This window comes from Anopheles merus, chromosome 2L (genome assembly GCF_017562075.2).
Source record: "Anopheles merus strain MAF chromosome 2L, AmerM5.1, whole genome shotgun sequence".
NCBI lineage: Eukaryota > Metazoa > Arthropoda > Insecta > Diptera > Culicidae > Anopheles > Anopheles merus.
This window is the reverse complement of record NC_054083.1, coordinates 48,450,146-48,463,543: the sequence shown is the minus strand read 5'-3', so window position 1 is coordinate 48,463,543 and position 13,398 is coordinate 48,450,146. Positions and strand designations below refer to the sequence as shown.

The window sequence follows — 13,398 nt, the reverse complement described above, 5'->3', positions numbered from 1 at the left end:
CGCGGTGGGTGGTCAATTGAGCTGAGAGTGTACTAGAAATGTGGATATGATCGATGTAATGATCAAACAACTCCCCTTGAGCTAATAATTGCATTCAGGAATCTTCATCACTCTCATGCATTAGTGGAAAACATTGTTAAACAAGCGCCCAGCACTGTAGTGCTGTAATCAACGCACAGCGGGCCCGTAATTAACACATTCTTAACAAAACGTCATCACTTGCTGAATGCTGAAATCTCTGCCATTATCGACGTCTAATCGTACCAATTAGATGCAGTTTTCCTCATTTGTTCTACCAGATTGAATGGGAGTTTGAGTTTTCCGCCCTCTTTTTCGTACGATAGCGATCAAAACGCTTGTTTGGAAGGGTTAGGAATTTGCTGCTTACGTTGCGTATGAGGTACGAGTGAGGTAGTTTCACTCTAGCCGCTTCCAATGTAGCCAGTCGAACTAGTAACACCTGCTCGGTTCCGACTCAACCCTGGAGCGTTACAATTTCCCACCGCCTGCTCCCACTTTAATCAATTTGCCTCGGATGCAAACCAGGGGGTTTAATATTACGGACTAATCGGAACGGCAATAAATAACCATCGCGGGTCGCTTATTGCTATTCCGCGCCAAACTTCGCATCGATACTTTACTACGAACAATTACGTGCGGCTAGAAGTCGCACCCCTTCTCCGGTACGATGGTTTTTCCGATGTCTCTCTTTCATTTCCATTCAGGCTATGAAAATCGATACGTCTATGCTACCGCTAAACGAGACAGGTCTGCCACAGCGCAGCGGTGCCTAGGGGTGGTTGGCGCGTCTTATCGCGCGTGTTATCTGATAATGAGTGTCTACTGCGTACGCACGAGTCTGCGTCTGCGTCCTCCTGGCGTGGCATGGTGCGCCCCGATGCATATTCGCCCCGTTTTAATAAATGTCAAGTGATCTCAGGCACGATGTTATATGAGTCAAGCTTCCCTTGTGGGGCTCCGTGGACGGCGACGAAATGATAGTAGTGCGCGATAAACAAAAGCCCGCGATGATGTAAACGCGTGCCAATGGAATGTCTTTGTTGCGCGCTGTATGGGTGATACCGTTTGGACGGGGTTTATATTAGATGGAAGTAGTTGCTTTAAAAATATTCTCATTAAAATAGGTCCAAAGACTATAGGCAGGATGTTTACTTGATCCTGATGTAGCCAGACCTGACTAATACGCCAATAAACGTATCGTAATCATTAGTCCATTGCCGTCAAAACACCAACGATACTTTTTATGACCCTGAACTACATCCAAACCAACCACCCAGCTGGCCGTTTAGTCAGTGCGTTAGTTCGATTGCCTTCCTGAACTACGCGCGCGCCTTCGTATCACCCACACACACGGCCATGGTTGAGGCGTCAACACTCGCAATACAGCAGCAGCAGCAGCACACACTTATCTTATCGCTGCGAGCAATCGACGATTCCTTTGGCCAACAATCGTCTTCTGTTTTGACAATCCAAAGCCAAGCGGCTGTCCCCGATAACGGCCAACTGTCCGTTGGCCGATCGCAACGTTGTCTTCCTCGTCATCTGACCGTGAATGAAGAAGATGTGTCGCTGCTTGGATGACGCGGCCAACAACGGTAGCCACAACAACAACAACAACAACAACGGTGGTCAACGTGTCTCCATCCAGAGCCTTCCGTTGAGCCTCCGCAGAAGTGTGCTCCACGTCTGTGACGTCTTTGTGTGGACAGCTCGATGGAAGTCGACCACCCTGATAATGCGCGTCTCACACAATCAGCCCCTCGAGAGCGCTTCCAATTAGAAGGCTGCAAGACGTCTTACACTCCACGGACAGCCTCGGTATTACCCACCCACGATCCAATCAGTCGTTAAGTGGAGCTGGCTAAGTAAACTGCTCGCTGCGAACGGTTGGGAATCGAGAGTAACGTTTCGTGTGAATTATTGCTATAACACGCGCAGTGTGTGACGCGTTCTGCGTAACTGTAGGTGCCTTGCTACAACAATCTCTTCTGACGTCATGTGATTGAAACGGTGCAATATCCTGCCGGAAAAAGTGACACAAACAAACAGTTTATGTGAAAAATACCTCCCAGCAACACTGCTAGAAGGACTGCGACCAACCACCGCAGCCATATTAACTGTCCGTCACCGTCACAAGCGGCACAAACCATCCAAACCACCAGTGTCTTCTGTTCAATTTCAACGTCAAGCAGTGTGCAATTTACTATCGACCCTTACCACAAACCCCACGGGGGGGGGGGGGGTTTGGCTGCAAACGCTCATAAATCAATCCATCTGCTCTACCACCTTCACCTGCTGGGCGGCCTGCCCCTGCATTAGCCTGCCCAGCACAAGAGTAATTAAATCTAGTGCCGTCCGGTGCTTCCACCGGCGGATTTGCGCTGCGGAGTAGTATACAACGAGCAAATATCCTTTCTCTGTACAACTCCTACCAGCAAATGGAAAATACCTGTTGTTGCGGTTTTAAAATCCACTGCAGGGAGGAAAACGGAAGCAAGGAGTGTAATTGGCCGGCTAGGAACTATTTTGTGGTACTTTTTATGCCCCTTTTTATCCGCCCTCATTTGCTTCGCCGAGTTGAGGAATGTGTAAATGAAATTTAAATTAAAAATATTCCTACCCTGTAGCAGACAGCTCAGAATAGTTTGTGCTTCATTCAATAGGGAGGGGGAAAAGAGACTATTTCATTTTCCTGAACCTTTCAGAAGCGTACCTTAACGCTGCTCCTTAACTATGGCATGTATTTGCTCAATTAATCTTCCTTGGTTTTTTTAAACGAAAACTATCTCCACCACTTGCTACGGCTGGGCTTTACCACCCACCGGCGCAGAGGAATTAAAACTGAAGCAACTAACATCGAGCTACATTCCTTGATTTGCCGACATCGGAGCTCCCACTTGAGAGTGGGTGGGCGGCATTGAGGAGTAATTTCCTGTACCGCCTATTAAGCTGGGCTGTAAATAGCCTCAGCTTTACTTCCCTTAGACGTTACACCACAGTGTTATGTGTGCTTTACTGTAGGTGCAACAAGCGGTACAGTTTAGTGTCGTATTTGTTTGATTGGTTCGATTCCAATGATAAGAGCATAAAGGTTACTATTATTATAGGAAAAAATATGCTTCTTTTTGATTCCTCTGAATAAAAGTCTATCAAACAAATGCATAACGAAACGAACATTTTCCAACAAACTTACCCCATTTCTTGTCAAAGATAATGATTATCTTCAAGTGGTACACGTCGTGAGTTTGCACATCGTTGCACCCCAGCCGTCCATTCGATGACTCGTGCGTATACTCATCTTTTCAAGCTCAGCCAACGCGGGACGGCCGCTTCCAAGATGCTACATGTTGTATCTAATCCTCCGCCAAGTGGCTCTAGCATTGCCGCTTCGCTCGTTTGCACAGCTCGTCCGCACATCCGTACATGGTTGTGAAGAGGTTTGCAGTAGAAGTCTAAAAATATAGCAATTGCCAACAAGCAAACTCGGAATGGTCTGGTGATGGTCGATGATGGCTTTACTACAGGCAACGCAACGTATCGTACCCTAAACGGTCTTTAATCGCTGCACGTGGAGCTCTCTTTACATTCGAACTGGATGATTCATCACAACGCTGGGCGCAACAGGGAACAGGGAACCGCCAAAGACTGCAAAGAGTGCAAATTTGACCAATTACAACCACTGATTAGAGGCAATCCATCAACCGAACGTAGGGTTTCGGGATTCTGGGCAGCGGGACGGCTTCATTGTTCGGCGAATGAATTTGCATTCTAGCGCTTCAATGATAACGAACGAATGGCGCCCCGTTTCGCATGTTAATGCGACGTACTGAGGAATTGGTAGCGGATGGCGGCATTCGATGCAGTACAGGTAGCAGCTGTACCAACCACCCTTTGCACACCTGGGAAATCTAGCAAACATGCTTCGGCTTTGTTGTTTGCCCGCATTGGATGTCGGGATGGAGGGGGAAGCGCATTACTTGCGCAATCCGAGCCTCGAAAGGCCGCATCCAGACGGCGAGAGACCCATCCAAGATTCGACCGGTGAGATATACCGCATACATAAATCAAAGGCGCTTTCCTCTCACACGTCGGTCGGTCGAGGAATGGAAATGCTTCAATTCAGTAAAAAAACCCGTTTTTCACATTGATTGCAATGCAGTGATAAGGGGGACAGATACAGGCCGACATTACAGTGACCGACAGGGATGGCATCCCATGTAACGATCGAATCGATCTGAGTGACTATTTTTTTAGTTTTTCTTGTGTGTGGTTAAACTTTAGTAAGAGTGATTCTACGTACCGTGCGTGTTTGTTTTCCTTTTTCCCAGATCTAAAGTATTGAACTCAAAGTGTCCGAAGCGATTGATTGTTAATTGATTACACGTAGTGTTGAATTGTGTAAAGACTTTCCCAACAACGGTGAGACCGTTGCCGTCCTAAAAAGTGAACACGCATTTCCAAGCAAAGGTCTCTTTTTTCCACAACGGCACAATCAACTCACTCGAGTGGCGAGGCAAATATGGACGTTGCAAAATAATTGGAAATGCTAACAGAGCGTCGGGCCGTTCTTCTCCTGTGTGCGTGCCTGCCCGTACCTCGCGCCTTGAGGCACTCCCGTCTGTGAAGGGTTATGGAAGATTGTGCCGAACGCGTCACCGGCTGCTTCAAGATGAAATCCTTCTTTCGCAAGTACCAGAGCAAGAGCATGGAGTCGCTGTGTAAGCCCGCCCCAGCCGTGCTCACGGTGAAGCAGCTAGAATCGATGCCCCAGGCCGAGCGTACCCGGCCGGCGCGCCGTTACAGCCTGGTAGGGACACCGTCGCCCACGGAATATGTCGACGAGCGGAAGACGACGGAGCGTATATCTTCCACCACCGTGCCTGCAGATGGTGAGCCCAACGGTGCCCTACCAACAGCTGGCCCTTTGTTGGCGCTGGACACGGCGATGAAGCCGGATAATGGAACATCGCCTATTACCGGTCCGAAACTAACGACGGAGCTTATCAATTCACCTGAGCCACGACGGTCGCTTCCGGTGGAGCGCATCCCGGCCGTACTGGGCAGTGGTATGGTAGTCTTTTTTCCCTTTCCCTACCGTTCAATGTACCAATTTCGGTTGACTTTATGCTGCATACTATTCCTTTTCATTGTAACACTCACTCTGTCCTGTGTCGCGGATGCACGATGACGAATTCACGGACGCGTTGTACTAGATAACGGAACTGAACACAAGGTGTACCTGCGGACCAACTCGACCCCCATCTTTCGGCCCCGGTCTTACGGGCGCCGATCGAACGGACTGAAGGTGTTCCGGTTTCCCGACATTATGGAAGAATCGGTTTTCGCGGAACAGACGACAGTAAGTAGAGAATGTCCCCAAAAGCGTCACACACAAACCATCCGATGAACGTCATGGGTTGTGCAGTGAATAGGAACAATAGGATCCATCTAGTAGCCCTGGAAAAGGGTTTTACCGTATCTGGGCCCGAAAGCTGTAGACATCTTTGAGCAAGAACAACTGACATCTGTCATAGCAACCGGTGACAGCGTCGCCTAGTACCCGGGGGAAGATTGGGCGCTTTTCTGCGCGTTTTAAATTGTTCCTCCAGCCGGGGCCCGTGTGCAGCTGGCGCTCGGTTTGAAATTCTTCCATTTTTTCTGTTATCTTCCCTGAGTGACTTACTGTGAAAAGGTTCCCACGCCGCCCCACCATGGACATTTCCAAAGTGTTAATCCGTCAGCTGAGTGCACGCGAATGGCGCCGGTTTGTTGCATTTCGAAGCCTACCGGCCGACTCCATCGATCCGGCCTTCCGGCAGCAGATACTGGCCGATTACGATGTGCACTTTTACGAGTACGGTGAGCTGGCCGCATCGTCCGCACAGGAGGTCGTCTCGGCGGACACGGTAACGTTTGCCGTGGGTGAACCGACGGCGGGATCTAGCCGTCCACGGCAGCGTTGGCCGGAAGGGTCCGACGGGAAGCAGCGCCAATTAGTCGAGTCGGTGGTCGAAAGCGCCTCGCAGGAAGGTTGTTATTTGTGCAGCATTAACCCCGACCGGTAGCCGGTTGTTTTGTTTATCTTCATCGCGGATTGAACAGCCAATCCTGGATCGCTTTTGTTTGTTTCTTCCCTCTTCTAGATGTGCAAGATACAATCCTTCCAACTCTGTCGGAAGAAGAAGCTATCTTTATAGAGGTATATACGTTCGGTCCCTCCCCTTCCCTTGTACTTCAAAGTTGGTCAGCAGAGAACGGACGGATTTGTTATGGGAGTGTTGTTTATTGCCACGGTTATATCCACATTTCTAAGTCATGGGTTGTGTGCGGCTAAGCAATTTGCTTGGAAATAACTCCCAACAGAAGCGAACGGGCAGCAACGAAACGAGCGAACATTGCTAACATCCTCTTCCTATTGTTTCACCCACTTTCAGAGACTAGTGTCGGATCTGAAGTTTCCCAACCTGCTACCACCGAATCCTGTGATTAAGGTAATGCTCACACGCGAGGGAGGGGTGGGGACCCCCTAACGGGCCGGTCCAGTGGCTTTGCAAACAATGCGCGGCATCATTTTATCCGCTTACTGGTTCATTTTCAGATTTTGATTGCCTTCTGCAAGAATGATCCCGTGTTCGAAGCGCTGGTCAATGCCAGCCATCGGCTCAGCCTGGAGCCAACGTTCGTCAAGTCGGCTGAAAGCGCCATCGATGCGTTCCAAAATCCGAGCTCGGGCGGCCATCACATCATCATCGTCGATGCGCGATACCCGCGCACGATCGAGGCGGAAGCGCTCGGCAGGTGAGTGTGCCTAAATGTAGATAATCCGCACAGCACGCTGTGCAGTGCTGACGAATACAGCGCCCAGTGTTGTCCAACACGGGATTTTGCATGAATAGCCGAACGCAACGGTCGCTGTATTATGGATCATCCACAATGCATCATTCTTGCACACAAAATCAGGACAGCACAGCGTGATGTAAAATTGTTTCCTAAACGGTACTGATGATGTCAAATTTTCCACCCATTTCCACGCAGGTCAATTCGAAATTCGAAGGGTAGCCAGCATACAACAATGGTTGCGGTAGTGAAAAAGAGGTAAGTGTACCCCGCTACATGGCAGTAACAACAGGCGATCCTTCCCTGTTGGCGTCCATCATTAGTAAGCTTCAACCAACACTGGGATCATCATAATCACCCTGTACGATAAATGGCTGAGCTCTTACCACCTCTGTGATATCAGCACCGACTTGCGAAACCGAGAATGAAAAGGCTTTCTTGTGAAGATGAAATTAATTTCCAGCACAGTGCCACCGGACACTCGTTACGCACCTTTTCTAATAATGTACCGGGGTTTTTTTTCCAACGATAAAAAACGTAACCCTGAAACTCGTCTCGTTTTGAAGGCAAATTCTATAAACCAGCCTGCCTGGAAAGGTGTCACTCGACCAATTCAAAGACTCGTGTTGAACGTGCTGTGTGCGTAACAGGTGTCCTCTGATGGGCAATAAATGGATTCGTGACTATGCTCTAGCCGGGTGGATTTCATCCCCGGTTTCTCGCATTCTCGCATTCTCGCCCATTCCACGCCTTGGGTGGGACGGGACGGAGATGTCCAGCTGGATTCCACGTGGCCCCCAGCGCACATTCACCGAAATGGATACCTGAGGGAGACAATTTCAATCATAGAAGATTGGATCCGATTATGGTAGATCAGTTTCGAGTGGTGTCCAGCGACCATTGCGCACTGCGCAGCGGGGGGAAAAAGCTCCTCTTTGTAAAGCCTTGTGTGTGTATACACTAAAACTCATTTTTTTCTTCTTTTTCTTCCTTCCATTCCGGTGTCCTTCTTTTTCGCAGTGTATTTGAAAAGGATGATACGGCTGTGATTTCTCTATTGGATGTTGGCTATAACAGGGTAAGTGTGGATGTAAATCTCATCTCCAACTACAGCTCCGGGGCTTCCAGTTTCCGGCCGATCCAGAACCGATCTCGCCTCCACTCGCCACCCTTGCGCAACGTGTCCCGATGGTTTAAAGCATAACGGCCGCGTGAGCATGAAACTAATATCAAACGACAAGAGGACCACGGCAAACAATACACTATCGGTTGGGCGGGTGGTGTGAGTCTTTCCCGAACTTTTCCTGCGTTTGATTGACACCGAAGCAATTGACGTCAATCCATTTAAGCCACCCTCACTCAACCCGGACTCCTGTTCGATTAGTTCTCAATAGATCCTTACACTGTTCGACACCATGCATCGCACTCCGTTCGGGGGAAAAGCTTGCACTGCTGGCCCAGCTGCTGGTGGAAAAGAATGTGGCAAAATTGATGTTCCTGAATGGAGGCGACACACACACACACACAATTATCCAATTGGCGTTTGACATTCAATTTACCATAACCATCGGACGTGACGGAACTGGAGGCACCTTATCCTCGTGAGGTGTACACCTTCTCGCCGTTCATTAACTTCACTCACCGGTCACCGGGTGTTTGCGTGGACCGGGCAGGTCGGTTCTGGCAGGTCGCAAAGGCAATAAATCCACACACACACCACCACGCCCGTTCAGCGAGAACGGACAGAATCCCGCACCCGATTACTTCAGCTTAATAATGGCAAACGACCTCTTGTTTCTTCCCCCACGCTTCTTCTACCTCTTGCAGTGCATTATCGAGTCTCCGCATGTATCGATTTGTTCGTCGGAGCTGCGGCAAATCCAGCACTCGCTCGTCCGACCGCAGAATGTGATATCGACTCAACAGGTAGGTTTTAATCCCACGCTCCGACACAGCAGCACATCAGTGTGTAGCACAGCCGCACTGCCGTACAGCTTGGGTCAATTTTGCTTTCTGGCAATGTCATCGTACCATCATCATCATCATCATCATCATCGTTACCGTTCAACCGCGACGATGGAGACCAAAAGCACACTCCCTGCTAGGCGGTTTAACGTTGTTTATGCGCTGCTCGCATATCGCACCGATGATCCGGCGGGGCAAATGGGCTATCGTTTAGTGCATTTTGCCCGGGCTTTCCCCGGGCGGTCAGTTTGAAATGCTATTTTTAACGATAAAGCGTGTCACACCACTAATGCCGCACAATTTGCCCGTGATGCGGTGTCCGATAGTCCGTAATAGTCATAAATTCATTTCGAACGAAATACGTACCGCGATTCTTGGTAAAACGGTGGTTAAACGAAAAATAACGTAGGATTAAAAGCGCATCGCAAAGTTCATCCTGCCACCGCCACTTTGCAATCGTCTCATCCGTTAGCATTATCGATTTATAGCATCTGCATCAGGCTTGGTTCCTGGAAAAGGTAACACCGCCAGCCAGCACACAGACGAGAGACCTATTTCATTTAATTCGATCAATCGATTGCATCCCGATTTGCAACCGTGTATTTGCATCGGCTTCCATTAACTCAATCACAGGGTAGTTTACCCCTTGCAGCTCGTGGCACGGCGCAGTGTGTGATGCCTACCAGTAGCAGGTTTTATTAATCTTCTTCAATCCTCACACGCTCGGAAGAGCCTGCGTCGGATGCTGCAATTGCTTCACCGTTGTGCAAATGTCCCTGGGGAGACTGCCTGGAGCCTGTTGCCGCTGTGGTCACCATAGTGTTTGCTTGCGTTGAGATCTTCATTCGCGTTTGTGCCACTCCACCGACACACGGCAAATGTACGATGGGACGCGGGCAAGATTTATGGCATCGTCATGTTGTCTGTCATAGGCCCCTCCGGCACTGACACACACACGCACGCATACGTTTTTCCCGCCGGTTTGGGTTGCCTGTATCTGTGATTTATCGAGTGCCGGCAGGTGAATAAATTGAATCATGTCATCAGTCGCATGGCTTTAAATGAATAGTTTATGCTATCTAGTGGAGAGAGAGAGAGAAAGAGAGGATTAAACTGATTCCAAAAGCTTCACATATTAGATACTATGCAGGCGCACCAACCAACTCCCCATCATGGTTACGCATGGTTACGATGTAATTCAATTTATCTAAAATACAATTAACTCATCTTCGAGTGTGTGCTGACAGTAGACGACGACAATCCTAGAGAGCGTTAAATAGAGCTTTAAATATTTAAAACCTCGTGCCGTGTGTTTGATCAACGTTCGAAAATGCTTGGCCAAACATCGTGTGAACGACATACGCTGCCAGTGCCTAAAATATGGTCCATAAATGTATAGCGATTAATGCAATTTCTCACATGTTGGCGTGAGACACAGTTCTGCGCCCCTCCGTCCTCAGTTGCCCTTTCCCGAGCGTACCTCTTGATAAATGAAATTATTTGCCTTTCCCAGGCACTGTACACGGCGCTCCATCGATCGAGAGAAGCGGTCATCATTACCGACGACACGCTTCGGGCACAGTATGCGAACCGGGCCAGCGAACGTGTGCTGAATATGAAGCTGGTAAGTGGGCCGAACGCCTCCTCGGGAGTGCTCTGCAAACACACACACACATTAATCCTTAATCTTGTGTTTCTCCGCTCTTTACACTCCACACCACACCCCGCAGGATGAAATCGTTGGCAGATCTCTGAGCGACTTGGTAACGGCCGATATTAGTAATATTTTATCTCATACCAGTAGATATAAGGACTACGACGGTTACCTTACCACGCGGAGAAAGTCCCAAGAATCATCACAAATCCATGTTCGTGCCGTACCTGTCTCGTGCATCGGAAGGTGAGTGAGTTTGTGTACAATGTCTACTCGCCCGTTCCTAGACGGAGCGTGCAAAAGCTTTAAGATGCTACAAAACGCCTGAAGCTATGGAATTCGCATGACAAAATCGATTTATTAGGACACAGCACCGGAAAATGTCAACATTCATTCTTTTTTTTTTGTTCCTTTTTGCACATCCTCCAGGAATCCCACACACTTAGTCTTAATCCTAGAATCATCATCCAGCGCGCTCGTGTCCACGAACGCGATCGGCGAGGCGCTGCAGACGCTGCCCCAGGGCAAGGAGGTGCCGCGCGGCTCGCTCCACTCGATCCGGCGCGGCAGCTTCGACGTGCGGTCGATCGCGTCGGACGGGCTGCGGCGGACGAGCCTGGCGAAGCTGTCCTCGCTGCCGCTCGAGGCGCCGATCACCAAAGTGCTGAGCCTGCTGGCCCAGGTTCAGGAAAACTGTTCGCTCGACGAGGCCAAGCTGCTGGACCGCGTGATGGAGTTCCTCAAGCGCGAGGGCCTGTACAGCCCCCAGATGAAGGAAATACGCACCGAGGACCCGGTCGCTACCGATCTGATTGGGGCCCTGCTTACGGTAAGCTGCCTGGGGAGGGGTGGCAAACAAATGCCAACAAATGCAAACAAAGCAGCTTCCCGACTGATTTACATTTTCCCTACGCCACCGCCGGTGACAGCAAGGACCAACGAACATCCTGTCGTCCAGGCGCAGCTCGAACGATTCCATCATACGCGGCGGCGGCCGCCCATCTACAGGGAGCATCGTTTTCAACAAAACCAAAGAATCTTCACAACTGTCCGACCTGCTGCAGACGGCCCTGGACTGGGACTTTGAAATATTTAAGCTAGAGGATCTTACCGAGAAACGTCCATTAGTGTGTTTAGGTAAGCGGCGGGCTTGCGTGGGCTCGCCCCGAGTTGTCACCGTGTTGGACGCTCCTCTAAACGTTCTCCGTGCTCTGCTTTCTGCTCTTCTGTCATTCTTCTCCTCCTGCAGGATTAGAACTGTTCCGGCGGTTTGATGTGTACAATACGTTCAACTGTGACGAGATGACGTTCAAGCTGTGGCTCATCGAGATGGAGAAGCACTACCACAGCGAGAATACATATCACAACAGCACGCATGCCGCAGACGTGATGCAGGTGAGCGGAAAATAATTAAAATTAATCCTCTTCTATCTCATCACCCAGGCGAGCGAAACCCACGTGGGGGGGTTTCCCCACGTTTGCCAAGCAATCCGTCGGTCCGTGCGGTCCAAGAGGCCTTGTCTTGTGGCGCTTTCCCGCGCTGCAAACCCATTTTCACGACAGCTTGCTCGGTGTCGGCGCCTTTGTTTCTGCTCACGATGGGCTTTATAATATCCTTTTCTAACACGTAGCATACACGCGCTGGTTCTCCTCATCCATCGCAGCCCCATTGTTGAGTGAGGCCGCTTTTGAATGTTGTTCTGCTGTGTGCTTTGGAGAAAAGTGAGCTTTTTGTTGTGGGCTGTGCGTTGCGAAGGATCTGTTTGGGATTTCTTTTTGGTGTTTGTGCTGCAGCATGAGCCGTACCTAAAACTGGGAATAATTACTTGAAACCCCTTGACGAGAGTGCTCATCAAAGAAAGGAGGCTTTTAAAAGCATCACATATCTTTTCCCCTTTCATCTTGGTATAAAGCGCAATTCCCTAGCTGTGGTTTTTGCAGCGTTACTTTATCTCCGTTTTGTGTCAACCATAACAGCAAACCCGCAAGGTTTTAAACTCTTCATTATATCACTTTATGTCTCTATGTCAAGTGGTCTCCGGTGAATCCTTTTCTAAAAATAGCACAAAATGACATAAATAAAATCTTTCCCTTCAGGCCACCGCAGTTTACCTGCAACAGCTGAGCAACCGGGAGCTGAAGATTATGGACCGAATGGACGAAGCGACCGCCCTGATTGCCGCCGCAACCCATGACATAGACCATCCGGGCCGTTCGTCCGCCTTCCTGTGCAATTCGGACAACACGCTGGCCCTGCTGTACAACGACATCTGCGTGCTGGAGTCACACCACGCGGCAACCACCTTCCGGTTGACCTTAGGTAAGTATGTGGTTTATTATAACAAAACAAAACAGTCATTGCTCACACGTGGCGTTGCGCCCCATTCAACACAGGTGACGATAAGATCAACATCTTCAAGCATCTGGACCGGGACATGTACAAGCTGGCCCGCTCGATCATCGTCGACATGATACTGGCCACCGAGATGACGCGACACTTTGAGCATCTGGCCAAGTTTGTCAGCGTGTTCGGCACGGACGTGGAGTCGAAGGATCCGCTGCCGCCGGACAACGACGACAACCAGATACTGGTCCGGCGCATGCTGATCAAGTGTGCGGACGTGAGCAATCCGACCCGCCCGCTCAAGTTCTGCGTCGAGTGGGCCCGCCGCATCGCGGAGGAGTACTTCATGCAGACGGACGAGGAGAAGCGCAAGAATCTGCCGATCGTGATGCCAATGTTTGACCGCACGACCTGCAGCATCTCCAAGAGCCAGATCGGTTTCATCGAGTACATCATCCACGACATGATGGACGCATGGAACAGTGAGTTTTCGCTGGCGAAAGGGCCTTTCATACGACACGAACAACGCACACACTAATTGGGGTGGTTTTCTCTCGCTCTCTCTCTCTGTCTCTAC

General features: G+C 49.8%; 2 protein-coding genes across 16 annotated transcripts in view; one reads left to right on the top strand and one right to left on the bottom strand.

The window, feature by feature from the left end:
• The window catches only part of LOC121593572 (mucin-2-like), a 37,721-nt gene extending 32,329 nt beyond the window's left edge, over positions 1-5,392 (bottom strand). The window contains exon 1 of the mRNA XM_041916042.1: positions 5,182-5,392. The gene's annotated coding sequence lies outside the window, so the exon portion shown is untranslated. The remainder of the gene's footprint in view (positions 1-5,181) is intronic.
• Positions 1-13,398, top strand: part of LOC121593573 (high affinity cAMP-specific and IBMX-insensitive 3',5'-cyclic phosphodiesterase 8) — a 141,491-nt gene that overhangs the window by 123,913 nt on the left and 4,180 nt on the right. For 13 of the 15 annotated variants that reach the window (XM_041916045.1, XM_041916046.1, XM_041916047.1 and 10 more), the window contains 12 exons: positions 6,456-6,512; positions 6,620-6,819; positions 7,057-7,116; positions 7,879-7,936; positions 8,686-8,784; positions 10,337-10,447; positions 10,554-10,723; positions 10,907-11,306; positions 11,407-11,614; positions 11,727-11,872; positions 12,575-12,797; positions 12,872-13,303. In XM_041916045.1, coding sequence (XP_041771979.1) covers positions 6,456-6,512; positions 6,620-6,819; positions 7,057-7,116; positions 7,879-7,936; positions 8,686-8,784; positions 10,337-10,447; positions 10,554-10,723; positions 10,907-11,306; positions 11,407-11,614; positions 11,727-11,872; positions 12,575-12,797; positions 12,872-13,303 — 2,164 coding nt within the window. Of the gene's footprint in view, positions 1-1,859; positions 1,983-4,349; positions 5,088-5,234; positions 5,381-5,432; positions 6,052-6,164; positions 6,221-6,455; positions 6,513-6,619; positions 6,820-7,056; positions 7,117-7,878; positions 7,937-8,685; positions 8,785-10,336; positions 10,448-10,553; positions 10,724-10,906; positions 11,307-11,406; positions 11,615-11,726; positions 11,873-12,574; positions 12,798-12,871; positions 13,304-13,398 lie in introns of those variants that run through there. The other 2 variants (XM_041916049.1, XM_041916053.1) reach the window with 2 other exon arrangements.